Source organism: Chanodichthys erythropterus, chromosome 15, assembly GCF_024489055.1.
Source record: "Chanodichthys erythropterus isolate Z2021 chromosome 15, ASM2448905v1, whole genome shotgun sequence".
Taxonomy (NCBI): Eukaryota; Metazoa; Chordata; class Actinopteri; order Cypriniformes; family Xenocyprididae; genus Chanodichthys; species Chanodichthys erythropterus.
The window spans coordinates 17,473,926-17,501,830 of NC_090235.1; the positions used below are offsets into that span (position 1 = coordinate 17,473,926).

The 27,905-nt window shown below is 34.1% G+C and overlaps 1 protein-coding gene across 3 annotated transcripts; it reads right to left on the minus strand.

The window, feature by feature from the left end:
- slc30a8 (solute carrier family 30 member 8) lies at positions 1 to 27,690 on the minus strand. 3 transcript variants are annotated; one of them, XM_067411028.1, is made up of 14 exons: positions 27,206 to 27,690; positions 21,363 to 21,492; positions 19,402 to 19,508; positions 19,152 to 19,246; positions 18,944 to 19,070; positions 14,585 to 14,760; positions 12,483 to 12,633; positions 4,967 to 5,116; positions 4,721 to 4,867; positions 3,121 to 3,274; positions 2,705 to 2,960; positions 2,487 to 2,592; positions 586 to 720; positions 1 to 503 (listed from the first exon to the last, which is right to left on the minus strand). In XM_067411028.1, the coding sequence occupies exons 1-14, from the start codon at positions 27,354 to 27,356 to the stop codon at positions 358 to 360; spliced, it is 2,031 nt and encodes a 676-aa protein (XP_067267129.1). In that variant the 5' UTR covers positions 27,357 to 27,690; the 3' UTR covers positions 1 to 357. The 3 variants fall into 3 exon arrangements, with proteins under 3 accessions (XP_067267129.1, XP_067267127.1, XP_067267128.1); XM_067411026.1 differs by lacking the exons at positions 12,483 to 12,633; positions 14,585 to 14,760; positions 18,944 to 19,070; ... (2 more) ...; positions 21,363 to 21,492; positions 27,206 to 27,690 and adding an exon at positions 7,238 to 7,463 and having other exon boundaries at positions 4,967 to 5,115; XM_067411027.1 differs by lacking the exons at positions 1 to 503; positions 586 to 720; positions 2,487 to 2,592; ... (3 more) ...; positions 4,967 to 5,116; positions 12,483 to 12,633 and adding an exon at positions 13,898 to 14,097.
- Between the last annotated feature and the right edge of the window lie 215 nt (positions 27,691 to 27,905).

Sequence of the window (27,905 nt, forward strand, 5' to 3'; positions counted from 1 at the left end):
TCATAAAAAATTGACAGAAATTTACAGCAATCCATGTGTTCTATGTTATACAGTAGGGGGCGCTGTTGGGCATCTTCTGAAAGAGTCTCCGGAAGTGAAGATGAAGCAGAAACAAGCGATAGAAGCATTGCTTATGCACATGTAAGCTGATGTGATCATCAAACATTCAACAGCATAAAAAAATCAAAACTGCCTAACGTTACTGAATTAAATGTCAAACCCAAAAAGAGGTTTAGGACTGTGAAGCTTTGGGGGTGTTGATGGACTCGATCTACTCCATTTATGTTTTGATAATAATCCTTTTGAAACAGTCTCTTTCATGGGTCTTTTATGCCTTTGGATTAGTCTCTGGGTGTTTCACTTTGTGGGGTCTTGACAGAGGCTACAGTCAGGCCTTTGGTCTGCCTGTTGCTCCAGTTGAATGGTTACCGAATGGAAACTGTATGAGGTGAAACAGGCCTGGGTCATTTCCCTCAACACGGCCTGTGGCTCTACGGTATCATCTGAGGAGTTCAAAATGAACAGACTGGTGAATATTTCAGAAACAAATGCCACAAAGAAGCCACATGGAGTTAAAAGCATTACCTATAGCCACGTGAGCAGAGAGCACAGCCTGGTTCATTGTCAGGGCCCAGATGTGAAGGTTGTGCACAGCTTTAACACCCTTTACTCGGAGCAGGTGCTCTCTCACCTCGTTATAGTTCACCCCAGCCGGCGTACCTGTGGAGGAGAAACACTGAGGCTGAGGAGCTCTAATTAAAATCTTCATGTTCCAAGAAATGTTTTAATGAGAAGAGCGCATGAAATAAGAAACAACCTTTCTCAGAATGCCTAGTGAATGCCTAGCCATTAAAACTGATAATATTTATTTATAGAGACTGTATATAAGATTTGCCTTCAATTAATCTACCAGTCAAAAGTTTGGACAGATTCTCATTCTTTATTCCCAGCTAAAATAAATCTTCCTGTAGATTACATTGTTAAACCAGTAGGACTGTCTTATGAGTGAGTCAATGAAACATCTTCTCAATCGATTTCAACACTGATTCATTCAGGAACGAAACCAGTAACTGTCATTGTGAGTGAGTCATTGAATCATTCATCAATCAATTTGTTCAAAAACACTGATTTATTCAGGAAAGAAGCCAATGACGGTCATTGTGAGTCATTGAATAATTTATAATTTGATTTGCTCAAAAACATTGATTCATTCAGGAATTAAACCAGTGACAGTCATTGTGAGCGAGTGTTTGAATCTTTCATCATTCGATTTGCTCAAAAACACAGATTCATTCAGGAACAAATCCAGTGACAGTCATTGTGGGTGAGTCATTGAATCATTCATCAATCGATTTGCTGAATAAACACTGATTCATTCAGGAATGAAACCAGTGACTGTCATTGTGAGTCATTGAATAATTCATCATTTGATTTGCTCAAAAACATTGATTCATTCAGGAATTAAACCAGTGACAGTCATTGTGGGTGAGTCATTGAATCATTCATCAATCGATTCGCTCAAAAACACAGATTCATTCAGGAACAAATCCAGTGACAGTCATTGTGGGTGAGTCATTGAATCATTCATCAATCGATTTGCTGAATAAACACTGATTCATTCAGGAATCAAACCAGTGACTGTCATTGTGAGAGAATCATTGAATCATTCGTCAATCAATTTGTTCAAAAACATTAACTTATACAGGAATTAAACCATTGTGAGTGAGTCTTAGAATCTTTCATCATTCGATTCGCTCAAAAACACTGATTCATTCAAGAACAAATCCAGTGACAGTCATTGTGGGTGACATTGAATCATTCATCAATCGATTCATTCAAAAACACTGATTCATTCAGGAACGAAACCAGTGACGGTCATTGTGAGTGAGTCATTGAATCATTCATCAACTGATTTGTTCAAACACACTGATTCATTCAGGAATTAAACCAGTGGCGGTCATTGTGAGTGAGTCATTGAATCATTCATCGATCGATTCATTCAAAAACACTGATTCATTCAGGAACGAAACCAGTGAAGGTCACTGTGAGTGAGTCATTGAATCATTCATCAACTGATTTGTTCAAACACACTGATTCATTCAATAACGAAACCAGTGACGGTCATTGTGAGTGAGTCATTAAATCATTCATCAATCGATTCATTCAAAAACACTGATTCATTCAGGAACGAAACCAGTGAAGGTCACTGTGAGTGAGTCATCATTGAATCATTCATCAACTGATTTGTTCAAGCACACTGATTCATTCAGGAACGAAACACCACTATCATATCATACGTTGCTGTGAGACATGCAACAGATTCACTTTTAGCTTTTTTTGTTGCTATTTTCATTGGTGCAACAAAAATAGTCAAAGTTACATAACATAATGTAATCATTAGCTCCTTCAAAGTCACCAATCTCTGCCAATATGACAAATTCTGGAGTGTAAATGAAACAGCAAAGACCACAGGCAAGACATTTTACCTTCCATTAAGACGATAATAATGTCCCTCATGATGGTGAACGTGGTGCCCAGGACAAACAGAGAAAACAGGAAGGTGCAAATGGGATCTGCAATTTTATATTCAGGCTGTAAAAAGAAAATAATTCAGTTCATTAGCATCATGCTAGTACACTGGATCAATAGAGGCTTACATATATAGATCCAATACTAAAACTCTTAATAATCTCTCAGCTCTTACCTTAAAAAAGATGATGAGGGCACTGACAAGCACACTGACACTCTGCAGAAGGTCTCCAATCACATGGACAAACGCTGCCCTTACGCTAGCATTAGCTTGTTGTCTTTTACCAGACCCTTGATCCTCTACATCACATTGGTTAGCGTTAGAATGGCTGTGGCCGTTTTCCTTCCCATGATCGTGACCGTGACCGTGGCCGCCGCTCAGACCACCGTGACTATGGCCGTGACCCGACTGATGAAGAGTGAGTGCCATTCTACACAGAGAACAACAGATAGAAGTTCAGTTTAAGCCAATTTCACAGCAAATAACATTTTTTCTAAAATGCCAAAGGCAGTAAATTAGTTAGATATCAGATTAGGGCTAATAATAGTGTGTGGATACACTCCGTAATAGAACTGAGGTTTTTGTCTCACATAATGTTGGCCAGTACAGCACAGCCAGAGGTGATGAGCATCACAGTGCCCTCAATAGTGAAGTCATCGTCAATGATCCTTTCCACTGCCAGATACACCAGAACACCAGTCACCAGCCAAATAGTGAAGACAGACAGCAGAGCACCCAGGATTTCTGAAAATACACAATATTTGTGTATGAAAGTGTATGATAGTGATGAAATTACACTATATATATATGCAGTACAGTCCAAAAGTTTGGAACCACTAAGATTTTTTATGTTTTTAAAAGAAGTTTCGTCTGCTCACCAAGGCTACATTTATTTAATTAAAAATACAGTAAAAAACAGTAATATTGTGAAATATTATTACAATTTAAAATAACTGTTTTCTATTTAAATACATTTCACAAAGTAATTTATTCCTGTGATCAAAGCTGAATTTTCAGCATCATTACTCCAGTCTTCAGTGTCACATGATCCTTCAGAAATCATTCTAATATGCTGATTTGCTGCTCAAGAAACATTTAATGTGTACAATTGTACAAAATATTTGTGTACAATATTTTTTTTCAGGATTATTTGATGAATAGAAAGTTCAAAAGAACAGTGTTTATCTGAAATCTAATCTTTTGTAACATTATAAATGTCTTTACTGCCACTTTTGATTGATTTAATGCATCCTTGCTGAATAAAAGTATCCATTTCTTTAATTTCTTTTAAAAAAAATAAAAATAAAAATTCTTACTGACCCCAAACTTTTGAACGGTAGTGTATAATGCTACAGAAGCTTTGTATTTCAGATAAATGCTGTTCTTTTGAACTTTCTATTCATCAAGGAATCCTGAAAAAAAAGTACACAACTGTTTTCAACATTAAAAATAATAATAAATGTTTCTTGAGCAGCAAATCAGCATATTAGAATGATTTCTGAAGGATCATGTGACACTGAAGATTGGAGTAATGATGCTGAAAATTCAGCTTTGCATCACAGGAATAAATTACTTATATTCAAATAGAAAACAGTTATTTTAAATTGTAATAATATTTCACAATATTACTGTTTTTTACTGTATTTTTAATTAAATAAATGTAGCCTTGGTGAGCAGACGAAACATCTTTTAAAAACATTAAAAATCTTAGTTCCAAACTTTTGGACTGTACTGTATATATTTATTATTATGCAAGTGATATATCAGTAGAATTTCAGTACAATAAACATATTTTAGTTTTTCTAAGAAAGTGTTTGTTTGTTTGTTTATTTATCCATGTCTTTTTAGACCATTTTTTTTCATGGGTGTTTTGGTGTGCATAAATTTATGAATTATATGGATTATATCATTTGGTTATTTGGTTTCATTTTGGAGCCTTCAAGTGTCCTATGACTGGAAATAGCAAATAATATCAAAATGAGCATGTTAAACAAAATAAATGGTGTATACTTAATTTCACAACAAGTGTCCAAATAATTGTGATTAATTGCACTCTTTTTGTGCGATTAATCGCAAAAAAAATGTTATCTATTGACAGCCCTAATATACATTATTTCCCTGTATCCAGGGATGGAGGAGTTTTTGGACCACATGACAACAATTTACTGTTCTACAACTCCAGTCATTTACCTGCTCGATGCCAGCCGTAATTGAGAGTGCGTGTAGCAGGTCTGGACGACAGCCACAGTGAGCACAAACTGATGATGAAGCTGGTGAGGTCCACAAGCAGGTGGGCGGCATCTGTCATCACCGCCAGACTTCCAGCAAAATACCCACCTATACATAGACCAGACATCAGCGCATATTAATTCACCAGCGGTACTCTGTGTGTGCAAAAACATGCATTGCAGCCAATCAGCAGGAAGGGTCACACACCTAATATCTCGCCCACCATAAAGACCAGACATACTGCTGAAACAATGTATAGACGTTTCTTGGCAAGCTTTTTCTCTCGTTCTCGGTCCTCCTGGGCACGGCTGTTATCATGACAGTGTTTACCGTTCTTCATCTCACCTGAGGACATACTGGGAGGAATATAACAGTCATTAACATAAGTAAATCTTCTTGAAGGAGTCATAGGTTTGATTGACAAACAGCAAGTTTATGTCTGACTACACGTATGACAATTCACCTGCAACCTTCAATGGTGTGCCATTAAAAAACAACAATGTTATTTCTGTTATGCAGTATATTTTGAAAATGCTTGTATTTTATATGAAGGCACAAAATTTCTTTAAAAGAAATATACGCAGGTGAAGCTGAGGCAATTATATTTTCGTAGTCACGTGTAAATATTGATTATTTACACTGTAACAATAAACTTAAAATTATGTTTATAAAACCTAAAGTTACCTCTAGCCTTTTGTTTCAGTTTATAGTAGGTAAAAATCCACTTAATCCTCTGTGTTTTAATGTTTTACTGACTGAAAAATTGTACCAAATGATTCAGTTTAAAAACAGCGGTTCAAAAGAATCAAACCGAATCGCACAAAAAGGGCCTTTTGTTTCATTTGATTGTAGGTATAAAAAAAAATCCACTTAATTCTCTGTGTTTTAAATGTATGCCGATATTTTATTGACTGAAAAATCGCGTTAAATGATTCAGTTTGAAAATAGCGGTCCGAAAGAATCGAACCGATTCGCACAAAAAGGGTTATAAGACCTGATGCTTATAAGACCAAAAGTTACCTCTCAAAAAGTAGACATTTGTTTCATTTGATTGTTGTAGGTATAAAAAAAATCCACTTAATTCTCTGTGTTTTAAATGTATGCCGATATTTTATTGACTGAAAAATCGCGTTAAATTATTCAGTTTGAAAATAGCGGTCCGAAAGAATCGAACCGATTCGCACAAAAAGGGTTATAAGACCTGATGCTTATAAGACCAAAAGTTACCTCTCAAAAAGTAGACATTTGTTTCATTTGATTGTTGTAGGTATAAAAAAAAAATCCACTTAATTCTCTGTGTTTTAATGTATGCCGATATTTTACTGACTGAAAAATCGCACCAAATGATTCAGTTTAAAAACAGCGGTTCGAAAGAATCGCACCGAATCACACAGAAAGAGTTTTCAGGCCTGATGCTTATAAGACCAAAAGTTACCTCTCAAAAAGTAGCCTTTTGTTTCATTTGATTGTTGTAGGTAAAAAAAAAAATCCACTTAATCCTCTGTGTTTTAATGTATGCCGATGTTTTACTGACTGAAAAATCGCGTCAAATGATTCAGTTTGAAAATAGCGATCCGAAAGAATCGAACCGATTCGCACAAAAAGCGTTATAAGACCTGATGCGTATAAGACCAAAAGTTACCTCTCAAAATTTAGCCTCTTGTTTCAGTTTATTGTAGGTAAAAATCCACTCAATCCTCTGTGTTTTACTGTATAATACTGACTGGAAAATCGCGCCAAATGATTCCTTTTGAAAACAGCGGTCCGAAAGAATCGAACCGAATCACACAAAAAGGGCTTGATGCTTTTAAGACCATAAGTTACCTGTCAAAAGTAGCCTTTTGTTTCAGTTGATTCTGGGTAAAAAATTAAACACTTAATCGTGTGTGTTTTAATGTATGCCAATACGTATGCCGCAGTTTGAAAACAGTGGTGCGAGAGAATCGAACAGAATCGCTCAAAAAAGGGTTAAAAGAACTGATGCTTATAAAGTTACCTCTCAAAAAGTAGCCTTTTTTAAATTTGATTGTAGGTAAAAAAAAAAAAAAATGTAAAAAAATCCACTTAATCCTCTGTTTTAATGTAAACTGATAATGTTTTACTGACTAAAGAATCGTGCAAAAATGATTCAGTTTGAAAAGAGCGGTCCGAACGAATCGCAAATTGATTCTTCCAATGAAGAGAGTCGAATCCGGATGTGTCCTGTGTCGGGTGTTCGTTTTTTGCCCGGATTAGGGCGCAGTGCAAATTTTGCACACCACTGAGATCCTTGTGTAATAACATAACACTCTTGAAAAGAGGAAAAAGTAAACGAAACATTGTGTCTTCATGTATAAAACACTCCAGTTAAATAAAACTCAACATTTTGTTAAAATAATAGGGTGAATTTAGGGATTTATTTAGGTTCCAAGTAATCTCGAGTGTCAATCACCCTGAATTCACCAATAGCATTAACATTAAAATAAAGAAAACATTTACCTTTCTGTCGTGATGGTGTACATTTTTGCACCGTTTTCCGTGACCAAATGAATCTTTTCCGGATCTTTTTTGACCATGGTTTTAGTTTTCCTTCACTTCTGATAAGATTGAATTATAAATTAACCCTTTCTGCGGTCGTTTAGACTCTGTGGTATAAATCTAAACAGCTCAAATGAAGATAATAAAGCGTGAAATTCGTCCTGTCACAGTGCTGGCAGCATCCTGAGGTAAATGCAGCTGAAATTAGAGGCTCAGTGCAAAAGCGCTGTTATTTCAAGCCTTGTGACTGTGAACCGTGTGCAAACAGTTTCTGATCAAACTCTCTTCTCTGCTTCTCCAAATCACGACAATGGCATCCTTTAGGATCATCCCATCTGGAGGACAATAACGCGATCATTTTTATTAATTAAGTGACGCGGTGTTTCAGTAGCCTATATAGTGAATTCACTGAAATATTTCTCCAAACTGCTCTGCAATTTCTAGCTTTAAGATGTGATTATTTATCAAAAGAGTACATATTTCACATATACCACACTTTTAACCCGTCTGCTTTCGTATAGGCTACAGGAGGAACATGTCTAATATTTGGTGCTCAGTGAAAAAGCGGATTTATCTGAATCTGAAGCCTTGTGACTGCGAACCGTGTGCAAACTTTCAGGCATGCTTGCAACTCCTGACTGAGATGATTGACACTGAAAGAGCCCAAAAAACTGACCTTTAACAGAGAGATAATCAGTTAACAGCTCTTTGAAGAGCTCTAACACATTCAATAAGTTGATTAGGTTTGAAGTTTAACTAATTTAATCACTTTAATGATATATTGTATTTCCCACCAAAAGAATCATTACAGTACTTTGAAACCAATCCAGAAGGATGTTGAAGGACATTTCTTCATATTATTCAACATCATATGACAAAACAAGTCTTTATTTTAACACAAGACATTCCCAAAAAATGTTGTCTTGTTTCCAGTCCGAATATCTAAACATTCTTAGATCAAGAAGCATTTTCTTGACAAGTAAAAATTATTTGTTTGTTTTTAGGAAAAATATGTCAAAATTAAGCGAGTTTTTCCTTAAAACAAGCAAAATAATCTGCCAGTGGGGTAAGGAAAATAATCTTAATCCAAACTGAAAACAAGATTATATATCTTATTTTTGGTTTGATATTTGCTTGTTTTAAGGAAAAACGCACTTAATTTTGACTTATTTTTTTCTGAAAACAGGAAAATGATTCTTGATTTAAGAACTTTAAGATATTTTGACTAGAAACAAGACTAAAACTCTAAGTAAGGACAGCATTTTTTGCAGTGCAATGCCCCTGTAGATTAGAACATCTTTTAAGGATTTTCCAAATTTCTTTAACTGTCCAGAAGCAAGACATTATTCCAAAATACAGTTCTAATTATTCCAAATGGAATGTTAATTACAGAAAGTCTACTAGAATAAGAATTTGACCTTCCATGTAGGATCTTTTTTTGATTGGAGGAATCTTATCAAAGATTATTATAACACAAGACTCCTCACGCGTATTATTTTGAATGGGAGAAAGTGCAACCGCAAAATGGAGGGAAAAGTCCCGCCTTTTAAATAAGAGCCAATCGCTGATTGGTAAAGTCATCGCGTCACTGCAGCGGCTGAATCTCCGGTTCCTATAGAAACAGTGAGACTCGCCTCCTAAATGAGACGCGCATTTAGGACTGCGCATGCGCATTAGCTTGATCCAGCCTGGAAAAAATACAGTTTTTGTCATGATTTCAGCATTTAGAATCAAAATTTATGAGACAGTTGTTTCAGATTTCATTTGTGATTTCAAATATGAAATTTAATCGAAAGCTTGGCAAACAACTTTAGAGAATTTGATGTTTCCCTATTCAAAGTGATAGGCGAATGCCCGAGAGGCGCTTCAAAGATGGCCGCCGAGTGAAACGACTTGTCTTAAAGGTTTAGTTCACCCAAAAATGAAAATAATGTCATTAATTACTCACCCTCATGCCGTTCCACACGCTTCGAATCATGATTTGACACAAAAGATTCATAACGCTCCGAATCTTCCTGAAGCAGTGTTTTGAAATCGGCCATCACTATATAAGTCGTTATTTTGTTTTATTGGCGCACCAAAAATATTCTCGTGGCTTTATAATATTAATATTGAACCACTGTACTCACATGAACTGATTTAAATATGTTTTTAGTACATTAATGGATCTTGAGAGAGGAAATGTCATTGCTGGCTATGCAGGCCTTACGGATTTCATCAAAAATATCTTAATTCTGTACTCAATCCTTCAGGATTTTCCACTAGGGAAGTGACTAAATGGATAAATCATGTTTTGGTACTTTTTAGGAGTCCAGGGCCCAGTTATTGAAAACAATTTAATCTGGATCAGAATAAAATCCCATGATTTGTTATCCGGGATCTGATAATCCATGGTCCTTTATTCTGGTTTTTCAAGCAGTGCTCCATATGGAGCGGCATACGGGCATTTCAGCTAAAGAACAACAGGTAGAATAATCAACGTGGGTCACTTTTAGTGTTTTTATTTGAAGAGAAAGAAAACAACATAAACAAACAAACATACCCTATCATTTTCCATTTCCTTAAACAATCAGACCCCTACGGAGACACTAAAGGGACATAGTGATGGGAAAAATATGAGGAGGAAGGGAGAAAAAAGCAAAAGTTTTGCACGTTCACTCGCAAAAAACTCCAAAGTTTCTCAGAGGAACGCAAAAGCATTAAAGTTAACATTTCCTCCCATCTCAAACTGTCCCATCAGGGGCTCCGTATCTCTGTAAACACAAATAAATATACATGCAATAAGGGTTACGATTGTGCCAATGTATTAAAATATGTTATTTTTGTTTGATGTTGACAGCTGTTTGGGGGAATATTTTATCGTTTTTTTTAACGTCTACCTCTACTTTATTGCTAAAGCAGCTAAACTAATCAAGAGCAAAATATATATATAAAAAAATGCAAATATGTGTATATTATAAATGTTTAATTTTGTTGACCAATTTTTGTTTCTAAAATCCTCCCTTGTGTTGGGATCAGGTCCCGTTTTTTGGATCAAAGATATCCCAATTTTACCAAAAAGTACATACACATACTGATGGTTTAATCCAGATCGAAACCAAAATTGAACTTATTCTTTGGACAACAGGGCCCAGATGGGCCTCTTTCAACATCATTGTGAAAAAAGAAAACAAAGTGCATTTATTTTTGCAAAAATACTGTACATGTTCGTTTTCACTTTCATTACAATCTAAGAAAATAAGTAAAAGAATGATTTTATCCTTTGCCTTCAGCTTTATTTGGCTCAGACTGACACATTATTTACAAAGGCTGATGTTAAAATGTACACTTGCAACTAAATAAGTTAAAAGTTGTGGTTTCACAGGCAACGAGCGGCGGCGCCTTCAGATGCTACAAAGGAAACGGTTGTAACAAGTAGTTTGATTCTTTTCATCACAGATGACCAACGAGGGAGCGACCATACAGTATAACGCACATAAACACAAATTCATCAACCAACAAACCCATAGAGACAATGAACAATTACTCATCTTAACCAAAGCACTGTCTGTAGATGAAAAGGAGGATGAGATGAAAGTTAAACACATCTGAATTTGTTTGATCAATGGTGCGAAGGACTTTTCGGATAGGTTTACTTCTCAGGCATGATAATTACACTGAAATATCTGGTATAGTCTACTATTGGAGCTGCACTCTAAAAAATGCAACCAACGTTGGGTTGAAAATGGACAAACCCAGCGATTGCATTGTTTTAACCCAGTGGTTGGGTTAAACAACTTGGGTTGTTTTTAACCCAGCATTTTTAAGAGTGTGGTATGCACAAACCCAAAAGGGAAAACATCTCTTTGCCAATTGCAAAACTCTACATTAACTACAGCACAAGTAACCTTCAGTTTGTTGGTACCTTAAAAATGCTGGGTTAAAAACAACCCAAGTTGGGTTAAAAATGGACAAACCCAGCGGTTGGGTTAAATGTATGGGTAGTTTTATTTAACTCAACTATTGTTTAAAAATGACTGTATTTCTTGCTTAAAATGAACCCAAAGTATTTTGGAAATAGACATTTATTAATATTTTTAATGAATAATAATGAAACATTTATTAAATTGCTTATTAATAAATAATCTTTTAATAATCTCTACACTCTAAAAATAGCAATTGGGTTGTTTTAACCCAGTGGTTGGGTTAAATGTTTGCCCAACGTGCCGGGTAGTCTTATTTAACTCAACTGTTGTATAAAAATGACTGTATTGCTTGCTTAAAATGAACCCAAAATATGCTGGAAATTAACATTTATTAATATGTTTAATAAATGAGCATTTATTAATAAGATAATGAATAATAAACAATAAACATTTATTAAATTGCTTATTAATAAATGTACACCTTTTGATTATTATTATTGCCTCTAGTAATTATGTGTCTGATTTTTAATTTCTCACCTATTTTGGATTCATTTTAAGCCAGCCATATAGTCAGTTTTAATCAGTAGTTGGGTTAAATAAAACTACCCAGCAGGTTGGGCAAACATTTAACCCAACCACTGGGTTAAAACAACCCAATTGCTGGGTTTGTCCATTTCTGACCCAAACTTGGGTTGAAACAACCCAGCATTTTTTAGAGTGTAATTTCCAACCTATTTTATGTTCACTTTAAGCCAGGAATATAGTCATTTTTAAGCAATAGTTGAGTTAAATAAAACTACCCAGCAAACATTTAACCCAACCATCTGGGTTAAATCAACCCAAACACTGGGTATGTCCATTTTTAACCCAACTTGGGTTGTTTTTAACCCATAGTGTATGACCACCACACTAAAATACTGCAGCTGATTAAAAGATACTGCACTGAAATGAATATTCACTGCAAAAATACAAAAATAACAAATCTGAAGTACTATCAAATGAGCTGGAAAAGGAGTAGGATGTCTGTTTTAACTTTTGGTGTCTTACTTTTAAGGAAGCTTCCAAAACAAAGCTAATCTAAACTTGTTATTCAAGAATAACTTCTATCGTTTTAAATAACTGCATTGATCCCGATGCAGAAATACTTTTCACTTGCAAAGGGGGATGAATTGTGATGGTGCTCATCATTGAAACTGCATATTGGACGCGTCCACTAATATCATAGTGGCCAGGTGATGTCAACTCTAAAGCAAGAAAGAATGGCGGCCGGAGGACCGGGTGACGGGGTGAGAGTCCAGCTCAGTTTGAGGGGCTGTAAAGATCGCCGGAGGACGGCAGGCGGACGTGGCCACCCGTGACGCTCGGGAGCCGGGAGAGATCCGGGAGACTGCCGAGACGAGACCGCAGCTCCTTCCGGACCTGAGACACTCGGGCCAGTTTGCGTTTGTATTCCTGAAATAAAAATACACACCGTGTTAGTGCAAAGATATATTAGTAAAACCAGAATGTATGGATTCCTCTTTCATTTTTCTACATTGAACACAAGGCTTTTTAACAGATGCAACTCTCTTTTTAAAGGTTGGATTTAGTTCAGGTGTGTTTTATCATAAGGCAGCGTTTACAGTGAGCACAGACGCACTAAAACAATACGGTCCGCTGTTATAAAAAGCATTTTATACATGTTAAAAAAGTTAAGCACATTACTTAATGGATATATTTCCTTATTAGTGTTTATGTCAGTGACTTAAGTTCTTGAAAATCTTTTTTTTTTTTAATTTCTATTAATGTTTAATTGACAGTTAAAAAAGTTTAAGAACATTATTCTGTTCAAACATGATGTAAAGTTTTAAACTCTTTATCATGCTTTATCATTTATCATGCTAAAATCATGCCTTACTTTCAAACACTAATCCACACCAAAATAATAACAAATAACCAATTTTTTGAATCTATAATACGATTCTGTCAGGGTGCATATGTAATAAATTAAACTAATTTAATTGCAAGTTAATTTGCATATGGTTAATGTCTGTACTATACATTTGATGTGAAATATGGACATTAACTACATAAATAATCTGATCCAATAAAAGCATATATAACTGTAGTTTTAACCCTTTAATGTTTTTAAAAGCAATTATGTTTTCACATGTTTCTTGTATACTTTTAGTCCTGGATGATGAAGTGTATAAAATTAAAACTTAAAGGGTTATTTGACCCAAAAATGTAATTTCTGTCATTAATTACTTCATTGTAGGACCTTTGTTCATCTTCAGAACACAAATTAAGATATTTTTGATGAAATCCGAGAGTATATGACTGTTAATAAAGTTATTTTTTTGTTTTGTTTTTGTTCACAAAAAGTATTCTCGTCTCTTCATAACATTAAGGTTGAAGCACTGCAGTCACATGACTGTTTTAACAATGTCTTTCTGGACCTTGAAAGTGTTTATTATATTGGATGAGTCATAAACCTCTCAGATTTCATCAAAAATATCTTAATTTGTGTTCTGAAGATGAACGAAGGGCTTACGGGTGTGGAACGACATTAATTAATGACAGAAATTTCATTTTTGGGTGAAATAACCCTTTAAAATAACGCATTTTGCATCATGAACTAAAAATGAACAATCTTTTACAGCATTTGTTTATAAAAACACACACTAATACATTTTGATCTTATTTAATAAACTGTGCAAAAGTATTGCTCATGTTAGCTACTGTAAAATTAAAGCATAGAAACACAGCCAGTTATTTCACTGCTGGACTCAATAAGGATGTGTTTGTGAAAGCCAGTGCATCAGCAAAAAACAAAGCACACTCAAAAGTTTGGAGTTTTTTCTTTTATTTTTATTTGATTTGTAAAGACGGCATCAGGTGGAATACAGGAATCTGCTCACTACCTGTTGGCAAAGGCTGGAAAATGAAGCAGTTAATGCCCAAAAAAAATTTACTAGAACTTATACTTACCAGCCCAGTGAGGCATCTCATGCACAAGGGGTTAAAGGGATAGTTCACACAGAAATAGAAAAGAAAAAGATATTTTAGTTGCTGGTCCCCATTGACTAGAAAAATACAAGGACCAGAAACTGTTTGATTACAAACATTCTTTAAAATATCTTCTTTTGTGTACAGAACAAAGAAACTCACACAACTTGAGTGACAGACTTATTTTTGGGTGAACTATCCCTCTGAAAAGATAATTCAGTGGAGTTTCACTGCCCTCTATAGGCAGAACAAACCCACGCAGCTCTGATTTAAAGATGTGCATATATTTTTGACACACACAAGTCTTAAAAAGAAAAGAAGTGGAGAAAGAAAGAAACAAACCGACACTAGTAAGTAGAAGATAGCAACTGAGCATAGAAAGAAAAGGAAGTGTGACATCAGTAAGTTTACCCACTTCTAGTTTCTGCTCGTTCTGGGCCAGGCCGTCTCTCTGACTCTGCAAAAAGACGGCGAGCGTGCGAGTGAGCTGCCGTCGATCATCGATCTCTGCTGCCAGCCGCCCGCTGTAATCGGCCAGAAGCATGCAGGCCTCTTCCACCAGCCGAGAGAGACGCTCTCCTGACTCTTTATCTGACACAAACACAAGCAGGACAGTCTTACACGGAGAGAACGCTCGGCTACATATGATTGCTATTCATTCAATTCAAGGTTAGCACTCTCCATATTGCTTCAAAGCAGGATTATTATCATTGACTAAAAATATTAACTCTTTCCCCGCCAGCATTTGTGTTTCATGGCCACCAGAATATTGTATATTGTTGTATGAATATCTGAACATGCAATATATCTAAAGAAAGAAAACACGTTTTATTCAAGCTTCATGCATTCTTTATCAACACTTAAAAAAGCATTATGATTAAAAAAAGAACGATGATCAAAACACAGATGGAGTAGATCGAGTCCATCAACACACCCAAAACTTCACAGTGCTGTCCCTCGTCCCGCGTCAACACTTCATACCGTACCGTTACGCAGTTTTGATTTGTATGCCGCTTAATGTTGATGATCGTGATCATTTACAGCGATGCTTCTATCACTGGTTTCTGCTTCTTCGCCTGTGCTTTGATCCAAAGATTCTGTGCTCTTTCAGAAGATGTGTAATAGCGCCCCCTAACGTATAACGGTGAAAACATGGAAAATTTCATTGATGGCAGGGAAAGAGTTAAAAACATTTCTGTTAATTGAAATGAAGCTGAAATAATTTTTTATTTTTTTTAAATACAATTAACTGTAAATAAAAATAAAATAAAAACAGCAAAAATAATGAAATGACTAAATATGTAAATAAAACTAAAATGAAACCTAAAAAAATATAAATAAAAGCTTATTCAAAATATTAATAAAACTATAATAACTAAAATAAAACAAATCAGCTTTGCAGAAAATGCTTTTTTCAGAAAATGGTTGTTGCCAATTGAAATTAAGCTCAAATAAAATAAAACTAAATAAAATAAAAGTATTAGCTGAAAAACTTTAAATGCAAATTAGAAATGTTGCCTTTTCAATAAACTGAAATAAGTTTTAAGTTGGTGCACTAAAATTATTAACTTAAATTATTATTATCTTTTATAAATAAATAAATAAATAAATAAATAAATACTGAAATAAAAATAAAGCCTAAATAGAAAAAATAAATAAATAAATAAATAAATAAATTATATATATATATATATATATATATATATATATATATATATATATATATATATATATATATATATATATATATATATATATATATATATATAAAAATATAAATATAAAAAGACAAAAGCACACAATAAAATTACTACAAATAAAACAAATTAACATGAAAACTAAAGATATAAATAAAAGCCAATTAAAAATATTAATAAAACTGATAAATAAAATAAAACAAAGCAGCTTTACAGAAAATGTTGCTAACTGAAATATAGCAGAAATAAAATAAAATAAAAGTATTAGTTGAAAAACTTTAAATGAAAATTAGAAAAGTTTTAAGTTGTTGCACTAAAATTGCTAAAATTATTAATTATTAACTTTTATAAATGCATAAAAACTGAAATAAAATATAAATAAAGCCTAACTAGACATTTAAATAAAACAAATAAAATGACAAACACGCATAATGAAATTACTAAAAATTAAACTAAAATTAACATGAAAACTAAAAATATAAATAAAATTCAAAATATTAATAAAACTATAATACAACTAAAATAAAACTTAAAACAGCTTTACAGAAAATGCTTTTTTCAGAAAATACTTGTTGCCAATTGAAATAAAGCTGAAATAAAATAAAACAAAATAAAATAAAAGTATTAGCTGAAAAACTTTAAATGCAAATTAGAAATGTTGCCCAATAAACTGAAATAAGTTTTAAAGGGCACCTATTATGCCCCTTTTTACAAGATGTAATATTGGTCTTGGGTGTCCCCAGAATGTATTTGTGAAGTTTCTGCACAAAATACCCCACAGTTAATTTATTATAACCATTTGAAAATGTCATTTTTGGGGCCCGTTTTAAAAAGAGCTGTTTTGGTGTGTACCACCTTAAATATAAATGAGCTGCATATCCCCGCCCTGCCTTTGGATGAGGGCATAACTTGCATACCTATGGCAATAAACAATGGCTGAGAGTGAGAGACCCGCTGTTTTGTATGGCATTCAGCCGTACATGTTTGAACCGGAATCAGACCCAGATGATGAAGAGACTCCGGCAAAAGAAACACAACTGAGAATGGAGCAGGACGTCTCTGAATGGTTATTTGATACATTTATGTACTTAAGAGTTTTAATCGCGTCCCCTTTGCAATTATGGATGTGCAACACACACACACACACACACACACACACACACACACACACACACACACACACACACACACACACACACACACACACACACACACACACACACACACACACACACTGTGATAACGTTCGTGCAATTTTTTGAAACTACAAACACAAATACTGTGATAACGTTTGCTAAGTATGTTAGATACACACTATACAAACAAGGTTTAAATTATATACACAGACATTCTACGACGACGACAACAACTTTAGACGCATTTGTTTTTGAATTGGCTGACATCGACTGAAATGACTATTTGCTCAAAAAACATTAAAACACTTACTTCTTCTGGAGGTGACGTTGGATCGCGAACAGTAGGCAACGATCCACACTTGAGGATTAACTTTGAAGCAAGATCTGCTTTGAATTGACCCTCGTTCTCAAAACAGTCAGTCAAAAAATGATTCGCGCAAACATAAACGTATTTTGGGATTTTGAGTGGCGCCTTTCCTTCGTAAATAAAATCCATCCACTGCGTTTTCAGTGGCTCTGATGTCGGAAGTAAGTGAAAACTACTATGTTCATTATTACATCCCACAACAGAACACTTATGTTTCTTAGGAGACATTACCGGCTGTCGTTGAAACAATGGAGGATGGTTGACAGATCACCGACGGCGGGGTCTATGCCAAAACCAGATTGTCAATCAAACCATGTGGGTGGGGCTTAGCGCAATTCTACGTCACAGTGAGAGCAATCTTAGAACAGGGCGTTCTGAGACAGTGCTTATGAATTATTGAGATTGTAAAAAAAACACTGGGTGGATTTTTCTCATTCTAGGGTGGTTTTGCTTACACACTGCCAACACACATTTATGGTCAAACTCCATGTAAAAGTGAATTTTGCATAATAGGTGCCCTTTAAGTTGGTGCACTAAAATTATTAACTTCAATTATTAACCATTATCTTTTATAAATAAATAAAAACTGAAATAAAAATAAGCCTAAATACAAATATATAAAAAAAGAAAAGCACGTAATAAAATTACCAAAAATAAAACAAATTAACATGAAAACTAAAGATATAAATAAAAGCCAATTAAAAATATTAATAAAACTGATAAATAAAATAAAACAGTTTCAGCAGCTTTACAGAAAATGTTGCTAACTGAAATATAGCGTTAATAAAATAAAATAAAAGTATTAGTTGAAAAACTTTAAATGAAAATTACAAAAGTTTTAAGTTGTTGCACTAAAATTGCTAAAATTATTAATTATTAACTTTTATAAATGCATAAAAACTGAAATAAAATAAATAAAGCCTAAATAGACATTTAAATAAAACAAATAAAATGACAAACACGCATAATGAAATTACTAAAAATTAAACTAAAATTAACATGAAAACAACTAAAAATATACATAAAAGCTCATTCAAAATATTAATAAAACTATAACACAACCAAAATAAAACTTAAAATAGCTTTACAGAAAAAGTTTGTTGCTAATTGAAAATAAAATACAAGTATGTAGTTGAAAAACTTTAAGTAAATGAAAATTAGAGATGTTGAATTGGCAATAAACTGAAATAATTTTAAGATGAAGCACTTGAATTATTAACTGGATATAAATAACTTGAAAAAAAAAAAAGTAACCTAAATAGAAATATTTAAATTAAACTAATAAAAGGACAAGAGCAAAAATTTAACTAAAATTAAACATGAAAACCATAAAAGTTAATTCAAAATATTAATAAAACATTTCCTTGGCGTTCTGTGTTCTGTCTAGCAGTTTGACACACACTGTGAAGCATTAATTAAAATTCAGTTTTTTATCTGGTTTAACTGAAAGCATGTTTTGTCTCAAAAGCTAACTGAACTAAGGCCTAATCTGACCCTGTCTGTGAAACCAGGCCCATGTTTCTGATGCATTGACTTTGCTCTGACATGACAACAGTTTGCATGTGTGCTCTCACCTGTGACCTTGTGCAACAGGGAGGTGTCCTGCACCTCTGGAGGAAGAGCAGAGATCCGCTGACGGAGAGCCGCGTCACTCGAGGCCGCGTTCTCAAGCTCCTGTAGTGCTCGGATCAGATCTGCCGTCTGGGACACACAAAACAAGTCCTGACACGGCTGATGAAGCTGACGTATAGGTAAACATGTGCATGATGGGCCGTTTCATACCTGTGGAGGCTCACCAGGGGAGCTTTGGGAGGCGAAGTCATCGTTGTTCACCTTAATTTCTTCATAAGGTCTTTTCTTGGCCTTCTTCTCTACCTCTGTAGGTCATGAGGAGACGTTCTACATGAAGGACTTTCTCACTATCAGCAAACACTTATCAAAACAAAATACTGAGTTTTTCTGAAGGACTATATAATATTTCCAATAACCTTGTCAATCAGTGAATAGTATGAGCGTGTGTCGGTTTACTCACGCAGGACGTCAGAGAGTTTGTCCAGTACATCGTTCTCATAGACGGCTCTTTCCTGCCAGATGGACAGAACTCGACTCATCTGTTTCTTACAGCTCTCGTCTCCTTCACTGCACAGGAAAGAGGATAAAAACGATCATTTTATCACAAGAAGAATCACAGCAACACTGCTGCAAGATGGAAAATCTCATTCAAATCGATAGAAATTCCCTTGAAGGTTTTTACAAGAAAAATGTACTTGTTGATTTCATGTTAATTGGGAATTATTATTTATTAAAAACACTGATTAAAAAATAATTTAAAACAGAATATAATACACACTCAAATATACATAAAATTATTTTTAATTGCAGTATTTTTTATAGTTATTCATCATGCCCAATATTAAAGGTGTTCATTTTTAACAAATTATAATAAAAAATACCGCAATTAACAAATAAATATAAACAGAATTTAATATATCAAATAATATTTATTTATTTATTGTTTGTTAATTGGGCATGAATGACTATTAAAAATCTTGCCAAAAACATTATATTTATTTATTTATATATATACACACACCGATTTCAGTTTATTGCCAATGAAACTTCTCTAATTTTCATTTACTTAAAGTTTTTCAACGAAATACTTGTATTTTATTTTCAGTTAGCAACAAACTTTTTCTGTAAAGCTGTTTTAAGTTTTATTTTAGTTGTATTATAGTTTTATTAATATTTTGAATGAGCTTTTATGTATATTCTTAGTTGTTTTCATGTTAATTTTAGTTTAATTTTTAGTAATTTCATTATGCGTGTTTGTCATTTTATTTGTTTTATTTAAATGTCTATTTAGGCTCTATTTATATTTTATTTCAGTTTTTATGTATTTTTAAAAGTTAATAATTAATAACTAACAATTTTAGTGCAACAACTTAAAACTTTTCTAATTTTCATTTAAAGTTTTTCAACTAATACTTTTATTTTATTTTATTTCTGCTATATTTCAGTTAGCAACATTTTCTGTAAAGCTGCTGAAACTTTTATTTTATTTATCAGTTTTATTAATATTTTTAATTGGCTTTTATTTATATCTTTAGTTTTCATGTTAATTTTTTTATTTTTTAGTAATTTTATTATGTGCTTTCGTCTTATATATATATATTTAGGCTTATTTTTATTTTCAGTTTTTATTTATTTATAAAAGATAATAGTTAACAATTTAAGTTAATAATTTTAGTGCACCAACTTAAAACTTATTTCAGTTTATTGGGCAACATTTCTAATTTGCATTTAAAGTTTTTCAGCTAATACTTTTATGTTATTTTGTTTTGTTTTGTTTTATTTCAGCTTTATTTCAATTGGCAACAAGCATTTTCTGTAAAGCTTTTAAAGTAAAGATTTGTTTTATTTTAGTTTTATTAATATTTTCAATAAGCTTTTATTTATATTTTTAGGTTTCTTGTTGATTTTAGTTACATATTTAGTCATTTGATTAATTATTTTAAAAAAAAATACCGCAAATACCAAATAAATATAAACAGAATTTAATATATAAAATAATATTTATTTATTTATTTATTTATTGTTTGTTAATTGGGCATGAATGATTATTAAAAATCTTGCCAACAACTAGTATTAGTTTTAGTAAATTTTGTTAATTGCTTTTGTAATTTTATTTGTTTTTTCTTTTATATTATTAGTTAGGCTTAATTTATTTTTATTTCAGTTTTTTCTTTTTTATTAGTCATTACCAGGTTCATTAGTTTAGTTTTATTTTTTATTTATTTCCAGATAATAATTCAAGTGCTTCAACTTAAACTCATTTCAGTTTATTGCCAAGGCAGCATTTCTAATTTTCATTTAGTTTAAGTTTTTTAATTATAATTAATTAAATTAAATTAAACCTACTAAGAAAGAAAGAAAAATATAACATTGACAATTTAAACAAGCACTAAACCACCTTAATATGCAGGTCTAACTCACCTGGAGACGTGTTTGAAAGCATCGACAATGACTGGCGCGAAGTCGTCTGTGAACTCTGGTCCTTTCCTCTTGCTGTTCTGTATGACATCATTCGCAAGATACAGGAAGGTCAGCTTACGAGAAACCTGGGCTGCACAGAGAGAGAGAAAACAACGTCTTGATTTAACAGGCTGTCTGGGGAGGAATATCTGTGACCTAAAAGAATATGCTTTTAATGAAATCAAATCATTTATAGCATTGGCTTTGAATGTTGAGAGGGATAAATCTACACCAACTGGCAACTGAATAGCCATAGGCAACAAAAGCCATTGTTAGTCTGTGAACACATGTGAGAAACGCTTGATTCCAGCTGAACACAAAACCCTGCCATGGAAACACCTTCACTATAGACACAGATCTCAAGAGAGACGGATGATCTAAAGATAGCGCCGTTCTCAAACATTCCCACCTGCACACAAACACACGGTACTAATAACCTAAACGGTACTAATGGCATTGCTAGGTACTTTCCATGTCATCACTGAGCAACAAGCCGAACACATGACATGATGACAATTACTAGAGTCAACTCAGACCAGTTCTCCAAGCGCAAAATGAATCATTATATTGTACAATCAAAGCCTGATTGAGACCTAAAGACAACAATTTGATGATTTGATGTTTGCAAACACAACCGAGCTGATCGAAGAATCTAGACTGTGTCATTATCACAAAGGTGTAACATTATAATAACCCGTCAGCGGCACCAGTGGTTGGTTATGCAGGATCAGACTGGTTTATCATGTCTGTGAGAAGATAAAAAGGATAAAAAGCAACCACAAAGCCTTAAAGGCGACCTATAATGCTCTGTTTACAAAATGTAATAAAGTCTGTGAAGTTTCAGCTCAAAATCCCCCACAGATCATTTATTATAGCTTGTCAAATTTGCCTCTATTTGGGTGAGAGCAAAAACACGCCGTTTTTGTGTGTGTCCCTTTAAATGCAAATGAGCTGCTGCTCCCGCCCCCTTTCCAGAAGAGGGCGGAGCTTTAACAGCTCAACAACAACAAAGCTGGAGAATCTCACGCAGACAAAATGATGACGGTGTTCAACCTTACATTGTTCAAACCGGAGTTTAGACGTTTCTGAATGGTTAGTGGATAAATTTGTAGAGTTGATTCACAAAAGATTAACCGACATGTTCATGTACAGCGTTGAATTGAGCCTCGTTTGTGGCGTAAAATGAACAACACTCGACTACAACAACTCTTCCTCTTCTCTAAAGCAGCCCAACATGGGTTTATGTAAATTTTAGGGTTTGTGATGTCACTAACCCAGGAAGAAGCTCGTTGTAGTCCCTACCAGACGTTTGTTGTAGTCCTTAAAAAGCGATTTCTGTAAAAGAAAATATCTCTCTTTGCATTGAACTTTGAGCGTTGTAACTTTGCAGATGTTGTTTATGATCAAACATCAACATTACACACTAACTAAAGTTAAAAAAGTGAAATCTTGTAAGTATATAAATCTATACACGCATATAGAGACAAAAATCCATGGCAACGTGAAGCTGATGAAACCTAAAGCTACAGTGAAGTTGGATTATAACTGGTAAATAGAGATGTACCACTAAAAAAAGGTTTTATTTAGCCAAAAACCAAAACAAAAACGAAGTTTCTGTAATTATATGTGGGCAACTGGACTATTAAAAAACACTGTATGGGTGATAAATTAAACAAGCTGCTTCTCTAATTTTACGTCATTAGAGAAGCAATTAAAGGGATAGTTTAACCAAAAATGAAAATTGTGTCATCATTTACTCACCCTCAAGTTGTTCCAAACTTGAAAAAAAACTCTTTGTTTTGTTGGACACAAAAGATGATATTTTGTATCCAAACCATTTTTGGTCCCCATTGACTGCCATTGTATTTTTTCCATACTATGGAAGTCAATGGGGACTAGGCATGTGACGGTATCAAATTTTCATGTTGCGATTAATTGATGAAGCTTTTATCACGGTATACGGTATTATCACAATATTGAAATAAGTTGCAAAACCATTTTTGTAATAGTTTAACAGGTTTAAGAACTCTTTTTGCAATAAAACAAAAACAACTCTGACTGAAATTTTCAAACAGATTAAAATGCAAAAGAATTAGGCTGTAAAGAACAACAGATAACACTTTATTTAATGCATTAACTAAGATTGAGCAATAGCTACATTTGTTACAGAAAGTGTTATTTTTTGTTAATGTTAGTTTAGAAACACAACTGATCATTGTTAGTTTTATCTCAGGTCCATTAAATAAGTTATTTTGATTTTAGTAATGTTATTAAACAGTAACTAAGAAATTAACATTAATTAATAATAATTAATACTTTATAAGTATTTTTATAGTCAGTTTAGTGATAATGAATTAACATGTTATCTAATGAAGCTGTATGTTTTCAAAGTTTTACTGAACAATAACAAATAATCAGAACATTTCTAATCATTAGGGCATGTTGTAGTCCAGATTAAAATATAAAACTGTTTAGGTTTGAAAATAAATAACCTTTTAAGTCTTTTTTAAGTATCAGTATTTGGTGCTGTGATGAACAACACTGAGATTACAAAAAAATGAATGGCTGTTTGAAGCATTTGAAAAACTTCACTAGCGCAGATACTTTGTTTGCACGGTTTCCGTGGTAACCGCTGCATTTCTGCTGTTCCATCAGTGCCCTCTGCTGTCAGAGAGTGAATGCGCATTTTCATCCGCCATGTGCTTCTCGTGCACGTTGGGATTGTTTACATCTGAGCGTGTGTCCTTTTGACGCAGAATACAGCGGTGTTGCGCATTTTATACGATTGATGGGTAAAGTATTCTTAATTGCCTTATAAAAAATTAATAATTGGTAATAAATTATTATTTACGGTATTCTGAAGTGCCCACGATTACTATATCGTGCATATTCATTATCACGATTTATCGCATTACCGAATATCCGCACAAGTCTAATGGGGACCAAAAAATGTTTTGTTACAAACATTCTTCAATATATCTTCTTTTATGTTCAACAGAACGTGGGCGTGCGTAAATTAAATTTCTGTGTGAACGATCCCTTTAAACATCACCATTTCCATCCAAAACCAAGTATTAGTGTTTGATGAAATTTCTGTAGCACGCCAAAAATAGCGCTATTAAAATCTGTAGTTATTGTACTAATAATAGCCATCAGACTGGGTGTCCGCGCAAAGCAGGCGCGCGCTTTGGAAAATGACACACAGTACTTACCATCGGAATAGGGGGATCTGGCTGATCCCAAACTAAACTGTTCAGGATCAACTAAACCAGACTAGCTGACTGTAGTCTGATCTCATCCCAACACATGATGAGACTCCACTGTGAAAATGGACAAAATTCATCCATTTAATTTTTAATTTTTAAATTATTTTTTTCAGTACAAAAAAAATGCTAAACTTTGACAAAAAGTAATTTTTATTGTTATAATTGTGATTTCATAACATTTAGATATGAATCCAACAAAAAAACTTATGAAAAGATGTCTTTCAGTTAGTCAAAAAAACATAGCAAATAGTGGAGTTCTGCAGCCATCTACTGGTAAAAGTGATTTTTTTTATACTTTTAAAACTGCATTTTCCAAAAGATGGAAAAAAAATCTTACACTAAACCATGTCAAATTATCCATGTTATCCCCATGAAGAGAATTTTTTTTTTTATTTGAGCAAACATCGTTTGGGGTCTAAAAAGACCCCAAAGACCCTATAAGGGTTAAAGGTGCTAAAGAGGATGTTTTGTTTTATACATTTTTGCAATATTACTTGAAACTGTCTTTACTAACTGATAAAAAGCTATTTATTAGGTGCACTGAAAGTAATAATATTAATATACATCATCTGTGCACAAGGTAGGGCCTTAAAAACATCAGCCGATCGCGTAAATGATTGGCCCTCTGGCTTGTCAATCACTGCCATGACGTTCCTTGTGAGAGACGAGCGCGGCTGCGCGCTCCAGTAACTTTCCACACTCCACAGGCGCCGCATGCAATGTTTTTGTCAGGAGACAGGAGTAACAACTGCAGATTATGAGTTACCTGCGGTGAGTCCGACATAAACACGATCCAGCGAATTCCGGTGATAAACACTCATGTTCCAATACTCGTGCACGAGTTTTGGGAGGCGTTCCCTCAAAAGGAGGGGGGGGGTTGTTCTTACACATGCGCTCATTTAAAAAACTCACTAACAGTCTTTGGTTTCTCAGTCGACGAAAAGATCCTCTTTAGCAGCTTTAATTTCAAAGTCTTGACGCACTTTTATACCACTGATGTGACAAACTAGACATCTTTGACGTTCTTCATCGAGAGATTAGATATACACGGGAGCATTTGAAATCACAGGGATCCGATGATGGACGTATATCTGTGTTGAAGAACGTAAAGGGTCTGTTTGCAACTGGTCACTTCATGCATTTTCTCTGATCGGACAGCAATCCGATCGTGAAAAGACCAGGTCTAAATGCCCTCCGAAACGCATTTGAGACGGATTTAAATCCGATCGCTCAAACCACTTCAGGAGATGGTCTGGGATGCATTTCAGTCAAAACTGTCTATGCATCAGTCATTAAAAGTAATGAGACCTTACCAGTGTTGTTGCCGCTCTCTCCTATAGCAGTCTTTGATTTTTAAATTAACTGATGGTCAATAAAATGCACCTCATATTTCTTGCTTCCGGTGACGTGAACTCTATTAAATCTACATATAATCGCAGGAACTGAAGATCGGATTTATCAGTTAACCTGCACTTAGCGTTTTCACTTGCATTTTGTTTTCATATTAAGGCCGATATTGCAATGTATCATTATAGGATTGTCTAGCGATATATATCGATTAACGCTGACTCGCGATATTATCGCTATCGTGAGCCATTTATCGTGATCGTATCGTGAGGTACCCTCCGATTCCCACCCCTACTAGAGAAACCATTGGTCATTTTCTAAAAAAAAAAAAAAAATTATTCATTTTAACCATAAATGCTCATCTTGAACTAGCTTTCTTCTTCTATTTGAATTCCAGCATTCCTAAGTGTATTACTGCCCTCCTCAGGTCAAAGTTTGAACTACATTGTCATATACAATACGCTAGTGCAAGTATATAACAATTAGTTCAAACTTTGACATGATGAGGGCAGTAATACACTTAGCAGTGTCTACACTGTCAGAATTCAAATAGAGAAGAAGAGAGCTAGTTCAAGATGAGCATTTATGGTTAACACATATATCATTTTTAAAAAATTTCTTTAGAAAATGAGCAATGGTTTCGCTAAATAACACTCTTATTCCTCGTCTGGGATCATGTAGAGCTCTTTGAAGCTGCACTGAGACTGTAATTTTGACCTTCAACTATTTGGGGTCCATTGAAGTCCACTATAAGGAGAAAAATCCTGGAATGTTTTCATCACCTTCATTTCTTTTCGACTGAAGAACGAAAGACATAAACATCTTGGATGACGTGGGTGAGTAAATTATCAGGAAATTTTAACTTGAAAGTGAACTAATCCTTTAATATTGAATATTTCTCACTAAACCTTGTTTGCAGTAGTGACACTGACCTAACACGTGTGTTTCAATAATTACAATTATCATACAGACTGATATAATGTTGATTAATAAAGAAAATCAATCAAAAATTGAGGTTTTGTCTCAATAATAGAATCAAAACAGTAGATGAGCTAAGCTACTAGCTTGAATCTATGATTAGCTTGTTTGCTACATGTGTTGTTTAATTTCGTTTCAAAACGTCAAAACCTGACATAAACTCGCATTATAGAGCTAATCTAGGTGTTTGGGGTGAAATGTACCTCTCCTTACCTTTCTTCAGCTCGCTATACCAGACTTTGACGATGGTTTTGGAGTGTTTTCTGTGGTGGATGAGCCACAGGGAGAGGGTCTGCACGCTCTGCTGGGAGTTACTCAGTTCTGATAGTTTCTTCTCCAAAGCAGGCTCCGAGAACACGGACATTTTCAGTTACAAGTAAATATTGTGTAGAAAAGGCTCCTTGCCCACACCAGGCACCCGAAGGTCGAGGATGTTGAAGCTAATAACTCCTCACGCTAGCTAAACATTCCCTGGTTTACCACACAGCGCACACTGAGCATGCGCAGTCTCGCAACGGAATGTAAGGGGCTTTTACAAATCGCAGCGATGACCACTAGACAGTAGCTGAGCACAAAAGAAGATATTTGGAAGAATATTTGTAACCAAGCAGATCTCGGCCCCCATTGACTACCATAGTAGGGGGAAAAATACTATGGTAGTCAATGCGGGGCGAGATCTCCAACGTGAAAAAAAAGTATATTTCTATAACATACTTAAAGTGCTCTATTTTTGTGCACTAATTTTTTACTTAATATACTAAAAATTCTTCTTTAGTAGATTATCTTAAGAACATCTAAGTGTACTCAACTGTGCTATTTTGAGACAGCATGAAATATGAACTTAAATGTGCTTATCTTGGTATTTAAAAAAATGCATTTAGATACTACTTATAGTACATTTGAACCTATAGTG

What these genes read in the sequence shown, in the direction of transcription:
- slc30a8 (XM_067411028.1), bottom strand. Translation starts at nt 27,356, where the DNA reads ATGTCCGTGTTCTCGGAGCCTGCTTTGGAGAAGAAACTATCAGAACTG. An exon ending in CCTGTTGCACAAGGTCACAG is followed by an intron (nt 14,761 to 18,943) that starts GTGAGAGCACAC and finishes TGTTTGTGTCAG; the next exon opens with ATAAAGAGTCAGGAGAGCGT. An exon ending in TCTTTACAGCCCCTCAAACT is followed by an intron (nt 5,117 to 12,482) that starts GAGCTGGACTCT and finishes ATATTCCTCCCA; the next exon opens with GTATGTCCTCAGGTGAGATG.